The 16,444-nt window shown below is 36.5% G+C and overlaps 1 protein-coding gene across 4 annotated transcripts in view; it reads left to right on the forward strand.

Annotated features, from left to right (window-relative positions):
* The window catches only part of MON2 (MON2 homolog, regulator of endosome-to-Golgi trafficking), a 68,463-nt gene that overhangs the window by 26,236 nt on the left and 25,783 nt on the right, over positions 1-16,444 (forward strand). For 2 of the 4 annotated variants that reach the window (XM_039571067.1, XM_039571070.1), the window contains exons 11-23: positions 2,161-2,314; positions 4,830-5,059; positions 6,178-6,259; positions 6,971-7,152; positions 8,398-8,510; positions 9,609-9,713; positions 9,970-10,050; positions 10,134-10,207; positions 10,286-10,376; positions 11,604-11,705; positions 13,674-13,676; positions 13,871-13,981; positions 14,649-14,824. In XM_039571067.1, the coding sequence (XP_039427001.1) occupies positions 2,161-2,314; positions 4,830-5,059; positions 6,178-6,259; positions 6,971-7,152; positions 8,398-8,510; positions 9,609-9,713; positions 9,970-10,050; positions 10,134-10,207; positions 10,286-10,376; positions 11,604-11,705; positions 13,674-13,676; positions 13,871-13,981; positions 14,649-14,824 (1,504 nt within the window). The remainder of the gene's footprint in view (positions 1-2,160; positions 2,315-4,829; positions 5,060-6,177; positions 6,260-6,970; positions 7,153-8,397; positions 8,511-9,608; positions 9,714-9,969; positions 10,051-10,133; positions 10,208-10,285; positions 10,377-11,603; positions 11,706-13,673; positions 13,677-13,870; positions 13,982-14,648; positions 14,825-16,444) is intronic. The other 2 variants (XM_039571068.1, XM_039571071.1) reach the window with 1 other exon arrangement.

A 16,444-nucleotide genomic window follows, 5' to 3' on the forward strand; every position in this document is an offset into this window, starting at 1 on the left:
AGAGGTAGAATGAAAGATGTGTATTTTACAAATGGTCTCTGTCTTTTTTGTAAGCTGAAAACAGACACTTACTGAAATTAACTTGATTGTCTTTTCTTTGCAGCCAGGATTTTGACATTTCACTATGTATTTGTATTTTAATAAGAAGAAATTATCATCCTGTTAATGCCTTTGCAGGTGTTTATGTCCAAGTTAAAGCTCTCTGCTTCTTTCTGTAGTTCTGGAAGCAGAGCCCTCAGCAACAAACAACATAAAAATAATTTGTAAGGGTGTGTCTTGGTATGCCTTCTTTCAAGAGATAAGAGCCAAATAATAAGTGTAATTACTGTCTATCATATCTGCTATTAAATTAAGAAACATTGAAAAGTTTAGGTTTAGACTCACTGCTTTCAGTGTTCACTCATGAAATTGGAATCCCATGCTGGACTTAGAAGTGATAGCATGAGGAAGTTTGTGTCAGTGTCTATTGTTCTGTAGCAGCTGTCTGAACAGCAACTGATAGTACACTTCTATTAGTATTATTTCTAGGTTAGCTTCATTATCTCAAAGTAAATCAGAAGAGCACTTTTCATCACGTAACATGCGCATATGAGAAGCCATTCTATAATACTCATTCTGGAAATGTAAATTTTGCCTCATGTGAAGCAGCACCGCAATAGGGTCATACCTCTAGTGCTGTTGCTATTTCTCTGGGTTATTATTTCAGTTTGTTTTCTATTTTCCTTTTCACTTCTTCTTTCTGCCTCAGTGTTTCTCATATCACTTTCTCATGCGTGTATCTTTCTACCTTTTTTACTCCTGTGGCCATATTTGACAGGCAAAGAGCAGATCAATGCAATGTAAGTTTCAAACAGAGTCTTCTGATAATAACAGCAATCCTCTCATAGCAGGCTGTCTTTTGGAATCATAGAATGGTTTGTGTTGGAAGAAACCTTCAATGATGACCTAGATGATCTAGTTCCAGCCCCCTGGCCATGGGCAGGGACACGTTCCAGTAGACCAGAAGCCTTATTCAACCTGGCTTTGGACATTTGCACTCCTTATAAACCTGATTTTTGAGCCTCAGTCTTGCAACAAGCTGCCTGTTTCATAGAAGTTGAAAGCTGCATCTACTGAAGTTCTGTGTCACTCTTAGTATACTGGGCAATGTTTACCACCCACTTTAATGAGCTAGATTAATACAAAAATAGTTGTATATGTCTGACTGCACAGTGGGATCATAGAAAATGACACCAGTGTGTGTTAGTGACAGTGTTTGGTTAACCATTTGTGTTTAGCAGCATGATTTTTTTGTTTCAGTCTGTTAAGTGTTACTGTGTTGAAGTGTATGCATAAGCTTCTGCATATTCACGTTGCCTAAATTAGTAGTTTATTGTCTAAATTAGTAGTTTACTCTCCACATATTAAAAGCAAGCACACCAAAATGGCAGTTACACTGTGAGTCGCCTTCCTGGGGACTCTGCTCTTTCCCCCCCATTGTCTCTTCAGAAAGAATCTGAACTTGTGGGACTTATTCTTAATAAGTATAGATGTCCTTCTCTATGAAGAAAGTGTATATATACAGAATTCCTTGTTCTTTTAGCTGCTTTTTTTTGCTTCCTCGGTTGGAACCAAAATTTGTGCCTTCCTAGCTGTTGGTTGGCACATTGTCAGCTCTTCCCTGTTGAGGTTTGTTTTATTCTACCATGGCATGGAACAGATTCAAATGTTGCCATTCTCAGTTCTCTTCTTGCAGTTTTTGCATTTCTGAAGTCTTGAAAGTTTGTTGTTGGAATAATTAAACTTTCTAACTACTGAGTTCTAGATGCAACTACATAAATAATCCTTAACTTTCAAGTGTCTGTCTGACAAGTGTCTTGTTTCATCAAGACTCTGTAAGTTTCATTCATTCACAGAATGTTACGAATGTTTTTCTACCTTTCACAGAAACATTACATTCTGACTGGAAATCAGGCACTTGACATCATGGAACTGCACATAAGATTATGTTTTAGACGCCAGAGGGAGCTCAGAAATAGTTTTTTGTGGTGTTGGTTTTTGTTATTGAACTGGGTGTCTTCAGATTAATCCTGGTGTCTCAAAAATTAAATGTAGAAAAAGGATGTTTGCTGATCACAAATATGAGACTGGTTGATTTTATCACATTGTTTTTCTGAACAGGAAGCAGTGCATCAGGGAATACTGGCTCAGCACAAACTAACCCAGGAGTGCTTGGAATGGGCGGAGGTGCAACTGTATTACCTGCCTTTGAGTACAGAGGCACTTGGATACCTATCCTGAATGTAACAGTACAAGGCAGTGCTAAAGCTACATAGTGAGTACCTCTATCTTTTTGAAAATGTTTGTAACAAGTATTTTTATTTTCAATTCAGTGATTTAAGGTTTGTTTTTGTTTTTTTTTTTTTACTAGTGGATATTGAGGTCTTGGTTTCACTGGCATTGAAGTATATTAAGAATTTTCTTTGTTGGTACCATGAGATATTCTGGTCTTTTTGCTTTTTTTTTCTGAATGGCCTGGATTCTGACTGGAATGTCCCCTATGGTTTTAGCGTCAGTTGGACTTTGTTTTCCTACCATACTATCTGTATTAACTCTTCAGTTTTAGGCCTCCTGTGGTATAAAACAATTTTGGAATACCTGTTGCTGCATTTTGTAATGGCAGACATGCAGGGCATTAAGCAAATAGGACATCAGTGGGAATGAAAAATAGCTTTCTCACACCAGCATTACTGTATTTAGAGTTTTTATTGAGCAGGATATTGCAGTAGATACTGGTCTGGTTGTCTTTTCGAACAATATATTGACATATATACCAAGGCTAGATTGTGAATGCTCCTTAGAATGGCCAATTATTTTGTCATGACTTTGTACAATGGAGACAGCGTTCTCAATTTAAAGCTGTGAATACTATGTTACTTTTTAAATAGTGCAGTTTTTTTCATATCAGTCATGACCATTGAGGGACAAGCTCTTCCACACTTGTAGTTATTTGTACCACCATAAAATTGTGGCATACTAAAATTCAGTGAAATCTGCCTGGATCTCAATATTTTAGAGTAGGAACTCCTTTATCTGCCTTTGAGATGCAGAAGAAAAAAAAAATCATCCTCAGATTTCAATAGTTTATGTGTATGTGTTGACTTTTTGTTCCAGAAGTGGACATGAATGTTTTTTTAGTTTACCTGTCTGTTCTTGGGGAATGCAAATTTTTAATGTGGTCAGCTACTACAACCTCTACTTTTCTTCCTTTTCTTTTTTCTTACTTTCTATTCTTAACTGGCTCAAGACCCTTGCAGCCACCATCATAGTCTCCTGTCCTGCTCTAAACTTGCTTATGTTTTACCTTTGGATACCTCAAGTGACTCTATGATTTTCTCTGCATAATTTTTGCATTTTTTCTTTTGTATAACGTACCAGAGTTGTCACAAGCATTTCACACCAGTTTTTTTCTCCTATCTTGTATTTTTTTCTGTAGTGTCTGTATGTAAGGAGATGACTTGCTGTAATGGGTCACATTATTCTCTTCTGCTGCAATTAGATTTTCATACAATGGCCACATCTCATACTTTTATACAAGCTTCTCCAGACCACCATGCCTTGTCTTCCCCTTTACATAAGGAACTAAGTGTTTTAAGAAGAATAGACAAACTATTCAAGACTTTTCACGGCCATTGCCATGTAACAGTAACAACTCATATGATTTATTCAGTAGTTAGCGTTTCCTGTCTTCGAAAATAAGACAACATGACCTCTACCTCACAAATATATTGTAACTATAAAACCCATTAATAATTTTAATTAGACTTATATATATATATATATATATATTCACACTTACTTGTATACAGGGGGTGAAATACTGGCCATTTGATTTAGCTGTAGTTCCTGTGCCCCCAGATATCTGAGGCAGCTGTCTTCAGGAAATTAGAGGTAATAACTGAAGTGTGGCATGTTTGGGAGAAGGAAAAATTTGTGCAGATGAGAGTGGTGACACTACAGTATAAACGTGTCTTTGATATATTTTAGCTGGAATATGTAACTTTTTTAAGAGTAGTTTGTGGAGTAAAAAATGATAAATAATGATTGTTATGGTAGCAGGTAGTTTTTGCAACAGACTGTCTCTACTTGTATAGATGCTGTTGCTGTGTCAGCTACAATTTCTGTTGGATTTGTAACTCAGCAGTTCTTTATGTGCTTTTAAGGTAAAAGATGGAGAAAAGTGGCAATGGGCCTGCTGTTCCAGCCTAGTGATGTTTTCATTGCATGCTTTTCAGCAGCGAATCATGTAGACATACTTTCTTTGTACAAATAACTTCCATTGTTTACCTATGCATGTAGGTGATGAATATTTGGCCATGTGATATCTAGCTATGTACAGGCTTTTCTAGTCATGTGGACTCAAAGATAATGATAATAGAATGTCTGACTTGTTCTCAGTTTGTTATAACTATGTTCACACTGTCACGACTTTCAGATGTATTTCCTCTCTTGTTCCTAGGTACTTGTATTCTGAATAAGTTCTGTTGCAGTGGCTCTAAGTAAAATAATAATGCAAGTAGAATTATTCATGGTGCTAGCTTAAATGTGTTAATTTTTAAAAATATTTTTTGCAGGTCTGTACTCAGGGTTTGTACCCTTTTGGTTACTGTCTTATTTAGTGACTCATTTACTCTTTTACTTAATGACTTAAAGGTGTTTTTCTTGAGTTGCAATAAATATTGAAGGATTGTATTTGGGGTCTGTTTGTACTTAACATTCATTTGGAATCTTATTATTGTTTTTAAAAACAGTGGTATTGCTACACACTTGTGATGTTTTCAATTTTTTAGTTTGGAAATGCTGGACAAAGTAGAGCCACCTACAATCCCTGAAGGCTATGCAATGTCAGTGGCATTTCACTGTTTGCTGGATCTTGTCCGTGGTATCACTACCATGATTGAAGGAGAGTTGGGAGAGGCAGAAACCGTCATTCAAACCACAACAGAGGCAACCTCGTTACCAGCACAGTCTTCAGAGCAAGAATTGCAGTCTGTTTCTGACCAATCAGAGAAGGAACTAGGTATCTGAAAATGCAAACACTATATGAAATACAATTTTATAGAAAGCAGATTTTAAAATTTCATGCTTTTTTGCTTAAATTTATTGATTCTTATTTATATATAAAAACTTTCAATGAAGTGTTGGGGTTTTTTTAATGGAACAGCAGTTCCATTAAAAAAATACTTGACTTGATGTTCTGCTTTTGGCTTAACACTGAGATCTAAGGTCACAAGAGACAATCTGACTGACAAAAATGGAGTTATGACCACATTAAAGAAAAATCTATTTCTAGTAACAAGATAAAAAGAATGTTTTAATGGAGAGATTTTAAGTAAAATTGCAGTATATAGAGGACTTCTTTAAAAGCAGAACTGATGTGAACTGAGGATTCTCTTTGTGGAACATACGACGAGTCTGTATAGCGGTGTGTATGTACAGAAAGACTTGTGTTTGAACAGTGAGTCGGGCTCGTGCCTCCGGAAGCCAAGACTCTGCAGCTGAAGTTTGAGCCGAGGCACCGGGACTGCCGAAAGGAGAGGAGGGGGAAGCAGAGGGCTTTGCCCTGGGCGCTGCCTTGGGAACCGGGAGCTCTCCGTGGTGCTGTGGAGCGCTGGCTCCACCCAGGGGCTTGGCGTGGCCCGGTGGAGAAAGGCAGGCGTGCAAATGGGCTGGGCCGTTTGCTAGAATTAATTACAGAATTGTAATTAAATCTGTAATTATTAAATTACAGAAACAAAAAAGTTATGGAGAATTATAGATACCACGGGAGAGTATTTTTTACTTACTGCAAAATTTCAGTGAGTTTCTTGTCCCACGTTTTTGCATTTCTGAATGTTTATTTTTATAGACAAAGATGAAAAATGGCCATATATACACCACGGTAAGATGGATTTTGGTGGGTTTTTTGGCGCTATTTAGAAAAAGCGTTGTACTAGTGACTTTTTTTTACCTCAGAAAATGTTACTTTATAATGCAAGCTGTTTAAATAATACTGGTGTGAGTGTGTTTCTTTATGCACATATATCTGGCTGTGTAAACATAAATACAAAAACACACTTTAAAAGATGCAGTAGCAAGCATTTTGTTTGTGATACTACTGTGTTTCTGCTATAAAAAAGTTTATATATTTCTTTTAAGTTAGCAGAGCTGTCTGGGAAGAGATGGTGAACGCTTGTTGGTGTGGTCTTCTGGCTGCTCTATCCCTCCTACTTGATGCAAGGTATCTGGTCTTTCATGTCTCTTGATTTTTCTAAGTGGATATTCCAAGCTATATTTCAAACTGGCTTTTGATACCAGTCGAATTGACAATTGTCAGTGTAAGTGCTGTTCATGGCATCTGAGCAGTCAGGTTTGTGGCTTAGACTGAATGAGTAAATGACACAGAAGTCTCCAGAAGTCCAACATCATCAACCTTTAATGTATTTCAGTATAGAACAATTAATTGCATTTTCAAAGTGTTGCATTGAAACGATTTAAATTATCTTTATTTCTTTTTACTTTGCCTGCGTGTTTCAACATATTGAAGTGATTCCATGTCCTGATTACTGCAGATAAGAGACTAAGTAATGTCTTGGTACTTGTTAGTACTATCTAATCTTTAAAGTGGGAAAGCTTTTTACTATATAATGACCGTGGTAAATTAACTGTCTCCTTCAAAGAGCCTTTTGTTATCAAACACCATTTCCTGAAATTAATTTTAAATATCTTCTCATAGTCTCATTTACCAAGTCACTGAGAAGTAAAGTCCAATTTTGTAGGAAGTAGTTGTAGTTTGTAGTTCTGAAGAATTTTGTTGATTGGTTATTCTTGTTCTTCAATATTTATAGTGTTAATGGGTTTAAAGTATACATTCTCATGGCTTCCAGTTTTGGTTAGCTGCCTGCTTCTGTGCTCTGTATTAATTCTTGCTGAACAATGTGTACTCTTTCAGCACTGATGAAGCTGCCACTGAAAATATTCTAAAAGCAGAATTGACCATGGCTGCACTTTGTGGAAGACTGGGTCTTGTAACATCAAGAGATGCCTTTATCACTGCCATTTGCAAAGGATCCTTGCCTCCTCACTATGCCCTTACTGTATTAAACAGCACAACTGCAGCTCTGTCCAGCAAATGTAAATATATAAATTTTTCTTAATTGTGTTTTTTTTGTATCATCCTCTAAACACAAGTTTTTTCAGGATGTGATTCCAAAGACATGCAGCTGTAGTATTTGGCTATATTAAAGTAAGTTAGAATCCTCAGACAGCACCTACATCACCTGCTTTCCAGAACTGGTTAGTCTTGCAGCATTTGCTGAGTATCATTCTGATCAACCTAAAACTTCCTGAATGCTTAGCATATGTCAGAAATTCAAATTTTAAGGAGATCTGTCTACCATTGTAAAGATCTGTTAGGATGTGTAATTAAGGCATTCAAAATCTGAAAAGGTCTCTGGGCAACTTGGATTCTAAAGCTTTGGCTAGAACATCCTGCATTTGTGATGTACTACAGTCTTTTCCACAATTGTCTAGTGATGGTAATACTTACTGCTTAAGTAGAAGATCTAAGTTCTGGGCTCTATTCAGCCTACAAAAAGCTGAATTGATGTGTCCCACATCTTGAGAGAATGTTGTAATTCATAGTATTTGCCAGTTGAGGATGTACTCTGTTTCTAACTTTGAAAGTGAATTGCTACTTACTAAGAAAGGCAACTACCTGAAAAATAGACAGATGAATCTAACATTAGATCTCCTAATATAAAACAAAAATATCTTACTCTGGGAACAAGGACCAGCACCCTTAATTCAGTCCAGTGTACCAGCTAAGTGTATTATTAGATTGTAAGTCTGTGAAGGAGTGTGCACGACTGAGCTACACAAATATCTATAGAAACAAAGCAGGGAACCTCAGTTATTTTATATCACTTGCTCTTCTTTTTACAAGTGAGTTATAAAATTGGTGTCCTGAAGTCTCATATTGGAAAAATATCATGATACAGCATTGATGACACCTTCATTTTCTGAGTGCACTACTACAATGGTAGCACACAATGATACCATTTACACACAATTACTACCAAAATCTGAGTTGAGACAGTCTTGTGCTCAGATCTTAAGCATAAATATTTCAGTCTTGACATAAAATATATGAATGTATTGCAAGCAATACCTAATAGAGTAATTGCTGGATCTTTAACTCTCTAGGGCAATGGCATAGTAATCTAAATATGACTAAAGGTCTCAAAGTGGGGTACGTTAAAGCTAATACTGTAAAAAAAATTCTCTAGAGTGTATTTGCCAGAAGATGGTTCTTACTACAAGTAAATATTGGATTTTAAATTTAGATTTTTTTTTTTTTTCTTTTCAATTTTCCTCCAGCATATTCCATTCAGGGACAGAATGTTCAAATGATTAGTCCTTCAAGCGAGTCTCACCAGCAGGTTGTCGCAGTGGGGCAACCCTTAGCTCTTCAGCCACAGGGAACAGTTATGGTAAGTACAGTTTGTAAGTGATCTTACTTTGCTTAACTACTTCTTCCTGCATCTTAGTGTGTCTCAAAAACAGGCTACAGATAAACAGCATTCTTACAAATAATGGCCATCTTAACTAATTGTCCTAAGGTTTTAATTTGGAACAGCACCGGACAGTAAAGTTCTCTAATAGCAAAGAAGTCTTAGTCTTGTTTTTTTCTGACTTTTAGCTCGGAAGTTCCCATCCATTCCATTTGGAAAACTCTAGATCTCAGCTGTGTTATGTGCCTGTGTGTGAAGGTTCACTTAAGATAAACTGATTTTGTGGAGATAATGCAATTAAGCTGGAGTACTTGAACTTGCGTTTTTGATAATAACGTGAAACTGAGAGGAGAGGGCAGTGATCAAATCATAGAATCATAGAATGGTTTGGGTTGGAAAAGGGACCTTAAAGATCATCTAGTTCCAAACCCCTGGTGATGTGCAGGCACACCTTCCACTAGACTGGCTTGCTCAGAGCCCCATCCAGCCTGGCCTTGAACACTCCCAGGGGTGCGGCATCTACAACTTCCCTGGGCAGCCTGTTCCAGTGCCTCACCAGCCTCACAGTAAAGAATTCTTTCCTAATACCAAGACCTATTTTCTTTCAGTTTGAACCCATTCCTTCTTGTCTTGTCACTACGTGCTCTTGTAAATAGCCTTGCCCCATTCGTCCTTGAAGTTCCCTTCAGGTACTGGAAGGCTGCAATTCAGTCATCCCTATGCCTTTTCTTTTCCAGGCTGAACAATCCCAATTCTCTCAGCCTTTCCTTATAGGAGGGGTGTTCCACCCCTCTAAACATCCTGGTGGCCCTCCAACAGATCAATGTCCTTCCTGTGTTGGGGACCTCAGAGCTGGATGCAGCACTCAAGTACTCATCTACAGCCCCACCAAGATAAGACTGAGAGAAGGAGGAGAGATACTGAACTACTTCTCTAAAAAAATATATTTCACTAGTGCAAACAAAGTGCAATCTTGAAGCACTTCAGTAAAAATTGGAAGTTTGCTAGAAACACTATCATTGTGGAACGATAAAAATTGTGTGGCTATTTGGTTGTTGTTGGTTTTTTTTTTCATAGTTGACATCAAAAAATATCCAGTGTATGAGGACATTACTCAACTTAGCTCACTTCCATGGAGCTGTTCTTGGTACATCGTGGCAACTTGTCCTGGCTACTCTTCAGGTATCACAGGAAATATTTATGCCTTGCTGTTATGCCTTGGTGTTTTGCTGTGATTGGGTTTTCAGTTGCTCAGTGAGCAATAGAAGCAGCTTTGATTCTTCTCATGGTGTACTGTGAATTGCCTTGAATAAGTACTGTAGCGTTTCTCTTGAGTTCTGTTTGGCTGGAAGGTTGGTGGCTAGCTTGAGTATAATGCTAATTTCTTCTCTGCCTGAAAAGGTTTTTCTGCTGAAAATGATCTTTTTGTGTTTTTCAGCATCTTGTGTGGATTCTGGGACTGAAGCCTAGTGTTGGGGGTGCATTAAAACCTGGAAGAGCTGTGGAAGGGCCCAGCACTGTAAGCGTGATTGTTTTTCACTTAATGATTATGCAGTATTTTCTATTGCAATCTGTAAGACATATTTCTGTCTTTTTTTCAAGGTTCTGACTACAGCAGTTATGACTGATCTGCCATCTATATCCAGCATGATTTCAAAGCTTTTTGAAAACTCACAGTAAGAAACCTTGTCTTATAAGTAAAATAATGTCTGTATATCAAACTCAACAGTGTTTTGATAGCAGTTATTTTTCAGGTACCTTGACGATGTGTCTTTACATCACCTAATAAATGCCCTTTGCTCCTTGTCTCTGGAAGCCATGGATATGGCCTATGGAAACAATAAGGTATAAAAAGACTTGTTTATTTTCTTTTTAGATGTTTTTGTGAAACAGGCAGAAGACTTATACATTTATTCTTTAAGATAACTATTTCTAGTACTAAAAACAGTAATACCTTTGATGCTCTAGATTAAAAAATTAATTGTGAGCCAGAGAATGTCTTGTTTTCAATGGTTCATACAGCTACTAAATTCTCTGAACATCCTCATTGTGTTCCTGTGCTTTTTGTTAATTAAGGAATGTCATGTGTTTCCATTAATAAGATTGTGGGTGGATGAAACTTTTAAAAACCCTTATAATTTCAGAGGTTAGGGATGCTGAGTAGCACAGTATGTTCTGTGAGATGCTCATTTTCATTTCAATTTTCTCATACAATATACTTCAGAGAAAGCCTGAAAATTAGATATTAAAAAACCTGATAAGTCATATTTACTTGGGAAAACCATAATATTAATGTTAGCTTCAGTAAACAACCTTTAGCCCAGAAAGGTTAAAAACCCTGTGATTGGGTAAGATTGAATATATATTCTTCTAGTCATAATTAATCCCAGAGGAGAGTTTCTGAAAGTTTGTCCTTAATCTGTTACACTACAGAAAACGAAGGCAGAAAACACATTTTACAATATTTTACTATTACAGCAACAGATAGTGAACTAAAAAAAACAAAGTTAGTGTTTAAAATCAGTTGAAAATTAGAAAAAGAAATCAGCAGAAATGGGAAGAGAGAGTAATTTCAGTGCAACAGTCATTTTGACTATATGTTGATTTAAAAAAAACGTGAAATTGAAAGAAGCTTACCAGAAATATTTGAATATGTATTTGATGAATAAGAAATTTATCACATTCCTCCAGAGCATTTATGAAGCAAATGAAAGATGAAGAATTAGGGTATTATGAAATGAAATATTCCAGATTGTTTGTTCACATATAATTTTAACTTGAAAAGTTGCAATGGGGGAAAAGGCTGTTCTGCTAGTTAAACATGTTATAACACTGGTTGGAGGGAGGACTGTGCAAACGCGAGTTTTGCCAGGACCGTCAGTGCTCCGGTTTCTGTCAGGCTGCTGCCCCTGTGTGGCTTCTCCTGCGGCACTGCGCTTGCTGCGGGAGCGTCCCAGCCTTCGCGGCCTGTGGGACGAGCTGCACCTTAATTTAGAAATTATCCCCTAGCAAAATGCTCTCGCCTTGCCTCAGTTACCTCAAAGTCATGCCTTCAAATTCTATTTTATTAAGGAACCATCACTTTTTGCTGTTGCTAAATTACTGGAAACGGGACTAGTTAACATGCGCAGGATTGAGATTCTTTGGAGACCTCTGACCGGTCATCTTCTGGAGGTAACTAATGGCTTTTATCATACAGACCATCAATTTGGTCTGTATTAATGAAGATCTTGTGGAAATACGTTTTCAACGTTTAATTTAAAATAAAAAATTCTAAGTTGTAATTATATATTTTTGGTTTAGGTGCTTTATTTTTGCAACTCGAATGCATTATGATTTGAATTTAAAAGTGAATTTAATATTTAGGTTACAGTGTTTTAATATCTCTTGCTAACTTTGTCTTTATGGTGCCATCAGTCTTTATATGTTTTTGACACAGCAATGTTTAAAAAGATCAAGTAATTGTACTTCATATAATTGTTGTAATTAAGGTAGCACAAGCACGTTTTACTGTTTCACCCAGTACAAATATTTAGGAAGATTCTGAGATAGATTGAAGCCAAGAGATTAACTGAGAAAGAGTTGAATTTTTTTTTTTTTTTAAATATTTAAGCTAACATTTGAATGCTTTCTTTAGGAGAATACTGTTCAAATATAAAAATATGTCATAATCCTATTTCAATTGCTTTAGTATTTCAACTTCAACGCAAAAAATATACTTCATCAAGGAAAAAATCATATGTTTTGAATTGAAAACTAAAAACAGGTGATTGAATGTAATTGTAGTTTTAATTCTCTACACAAGTATATAGGAGAGTAAAATGTAAGAACAGGGTTTAAGAGTGGGTAAAGGAAAAGGCTTTTCTTCCTCATATTTCAGAATGTATCAGACACTTCCTTAGCACCAGTGCATTATTTCAACTAGTATCAAGGGTTGGCCATCTCTATTTATAGAAGCCACATATTGCTTTATCTGGGAGAAAAAATTTGGATACTTCTGGGTTTAAAGTCGTAAAGTACAGGCATCTCTTTCTCTTGTCTATTTTTTGCCCTACAAGACAATAAGGTTCACCATCCACATCTTGAGATATCTAGGGAGCAGTCTGTTTCAGTCTGTTACCTGGGCATTGCAGATAATATGCCACTGTTTTGTAGGAAATAGAGTCTTTCATTTTCTTTCAAAGTACTGCCTTATTTCCTTTTAAACCTAAGTTGCTGAGGTACAATAAGGAAGGAGGAAACATCAGCTATAATTCAATTAAACACAGCCTGTGGAAATAACTCGTTCCCTGGTTCTGGAACTGGTTATCTGGACAGAATCAGAGCATGAAGTACTTAAAATTCTTTATTTTATGTAAAGTTTTAAAAATGTAAGTAAATCAGGAGAGTGGCTATTTACTGTCTGCATTTTTAAAAATTAAGCTAGCTCTTCTACATTGTCCTCCTTTTCAGTTTGGCTAGTGGTTGATAAGAGAAAGGTCCACCAGTAAAAGCCTTATGATCCTGCCTTGGACTTGACTCTGGGTTCTCACGCCATCAGAGCTAGGGCTGGAAGGGTGGGTGGGAATAACTGTGTAGAGGTCAATGAAACTGTACACTTCCCATATTAGTTTGAGGGGAATGTGTACAGCACAGTTCATACTAGCTATCTATGAAATGAATATGCACAATGTTTGTAATTTTTATGTTCTAAAGAAAAGCAATTAGCAAAAGTGTTAAGCTTAGAGAATTTAGAGACAAAGAGAAGTGAAGGTATGCATTTGAAACTCAAGTTTAAAGATGCTCCCTATTGCTTTGTCAAGTTTTAAAAATAATGGAGTGTAAGGCTTATTTTACTTTCAATATGTAGTTACTTTTTGTCTTGGAGAGTGTAGAAGACACTTTCTGGCTACTGTCATGTTCCTCACTTGATTACGTTAAGCAGTATGAGAAACTTCCAGTTTTGTAGTAGCTTTAGGTTAAGTTAAACCTGAGAGACTCAGGCATTTATTGAAGGGTTGTTTGGTGCTTTTTAATCAATCATTTTCAGAATTAGCAGTTAGTTTATTAATTTTGGAAAATTTATTGACTTGAATTATATATGTAACTTTCATTATGTTTCCTTCTGTGTCTTTCACTGCTTCCTATTGCTTCCTTATTCAGAAGGTATGTCTATCCAAATGATAAATTTCTTTTTTTATTATGAAACCAAATTTTATCATTAGAGTTCTGTTGTATTATTCTTAGACTATTGTATGTACATTCTAATATAATTACAATACCAATTTTTAATATCTTAGATATGTTGAAATCTTGGTTAAATAAAAGTGACTTTAAACAAAACATTGCTGTGTTTTCAGGTCTGTCAGCATCCCAACTCCAGAATGAGAGAATGGGGAGCAGAAGCTTTAACTTCTCTCATTAAAGCAGGACTGACATTCAGACATGATCCTCCATTATCTCAAAATCAGGTAAAGTAAGTTTAAGAGCAGATGCTTTTCTCCTTCATTGATAAAGCAACTTTACTATTTGAGTTTATAAGGTCTATAGCTGTAACATTCAGATGTAACTATTGAGAAACACCACATGCATTCTAATAAAGTATCCTCCTTCATTTTTCAAATACCTAACAACGAGTGGTGCTTGCATATTATGTCCATTTCTTAGAAAAAATTATGGGTCACCCTTAAGAGTGCAAACCAGAATGTTTAGAAGTATATATGTGATGCTATGGCAGGTAAAAAATGTGTTGCCTAACCTTCTAAATTACAGCTGTTCAATTAATGATAAATAAAACACTTTTAATATTTTTATTGAGGCTCATTGGATAGTTTTTCCAAGGTCTCTTGAGTAGGGAGCTGAGTGTAGCCCTGTTGAGTGAGCATAAAGTTGCATGACACTTTTTATGCAACTGTAACAGCATCTGTGGCTACTTCCTGAGGAACCTGGAGAGCAGGAGCCAGGAAAGTAGATTTTCTGCAGAGATCCTTTATGTTCTGAATTTGAGCATTAGTGAGTGAACTACTGAATTAGTTCAATGAATCTTTAATTTGTACTGTATGTTTTCACTTCACATAAAAATACTTAAGAATCAGTTAAATGTTAGCATCCTTAATATGCTTTACTGTTTACTTTTAGAGACTGCAGTTGCTTTTATTGAATCCACTAAAGGAGCTGTCAAACATTAGTCATCCTGACATCAGGATCAAGCAGTTGGAGTGTGTGCTGCAGATTTTACAGAGTCAGGGTGACAGCTTAGGACCTGGTTGGCCATTGGTGCTTGGAGTCATGGGGGCAATCCAAAGTGATCAGGGGTAAGTGGTAGAAATAAAACATTAAACTCATGTAAGATAACAGTAGAAACAATTCTGCTTGTATTTTTGTACTTTAATAGCCACTTCAATAATCATAGTTTCATTGTAATTTTTGGCTTGTGAAAAATTTTACTCAACAAAAATACACTTTTTAATTCTTCCTGAAGCAACTTTATTTTACTGAATTAATCTTCCAAAAGACCAGAATATTATTCCACTCTGTGTTCTCCTGTGGCCAGTATGCAGTATACACTGAGGAGTACTCAGTGCGCCATTTCATTTGATCTTGACCATCTGGTGGACACACTGGTGCTTGCCAATAATTCTGTGTGAATCAGCTGTTGCTCAGAGTATCTATTGTTTCTTTTTCTTCTTAAATCTTCCAGTAGTCTCTAGTGTGTATCTTCTGATTGCTCTCTTTTTCTTGAAGCCTTCCTACCTAAATGGTTGCTGTAGCAGAAGGATGGAAGATTATTTACTGGCTGTGGGTGAATCCCTTGACTAACAAAATTGACTCTGTTGCCAGCAGAGATGGACTTGTTCTCTGCCCACAAAGGAAAGTGGGAGATGAACTTGCAAGGAGTTTTTTTGAAATGAGCAGTGAATTGAACATCTGACTTTGCAACTGTAAGCACAAAGAATTATACCCACACACTCAAACCAGATTTATTATTTTTTTAGGTGCTAGTCAAGACTAGCAGCAGGATAGGTCATCATATAACTCTAGTGTCAGTAGAATTCTCCTTGGCATATCTCTCATTTTGTCCCACCTTAACTTTAGTCTTCTGGCCATATAAAAACCTCCTAAAGCCCCTTCAAATGCTTGAAGGATTTTGCTCTTGGACCAGCATTGTTTGCTCTGGTGGTAGTACATACCAAAATTCCCTAGGATTTTGGCACTTGGTTGTGAGCATCCTCTTTTTGGTAACTAAGCTTGCTTTATTTGTTGTTTCCACACTTGGTGCAATGTGTTCCTGCATGCCTTTTGATTTTCATTGTTGTTAGTAATGGATGAGAACCAACACAAATTCCTTCCCAAGACAGTCTTCAGATCCCATTAAATCTCAAACCCATATCTCACTGGCCGATACCTCAAGCTGTTACTAACATCTTGTGTTATATCGTAGTCTCCTGCTACAAAGCATATGGCATAATCTACTTCAACTACATAGCACTGTTTATCCACATCATATTAACTATAGTAGGAAAAAATTAAGCATGCTTCCTTTTCCTCAAGAAAGAACTTAATTTCTTACCTAAGTTACAGTTGTGAGCACAAGATGCAGATACTGTTATCGTACTTTAAATATTAACTTACTGACCACAAGACTTCCTTCACAAGTGTCTTCCCTCTGCTCAGTGAACATCCTGGATTCCAGGACAGAAATCTATTTACCTTCCTGGAGAACTACTTTCCAGGCTGTTACAAATACAGAAAATGCTGTTTTGAAAGCCATTGATACTTTGGTCACTTCTGGGTTGTACAGTACTAGCCTGCCAAACAAAAGGAAGCCTGTCTTTGAAGACTTTTTCAATGGAAAGCCTCTGTTTATTTTAAGCATGGATAAAGCCCTATACAATCTTAAGATTTTTCACTAAGCTTAAGTTTCTTCCGTTTAT

The sequence above is a fragment of the Corvus cornix genome, chromosome 1A, assembly GCF_000738735.6.
Source record: "Corvus cornix cornix isolate S_Up_H32 chromosome 1A, ASM73873v5, whole genome shotgun sequence".
Lineage (NCBI taxonomy): Eukaryota > Metazoa > Chordata > Aves > Passeriformes > Corvidae > Corvus > Corvus cornix.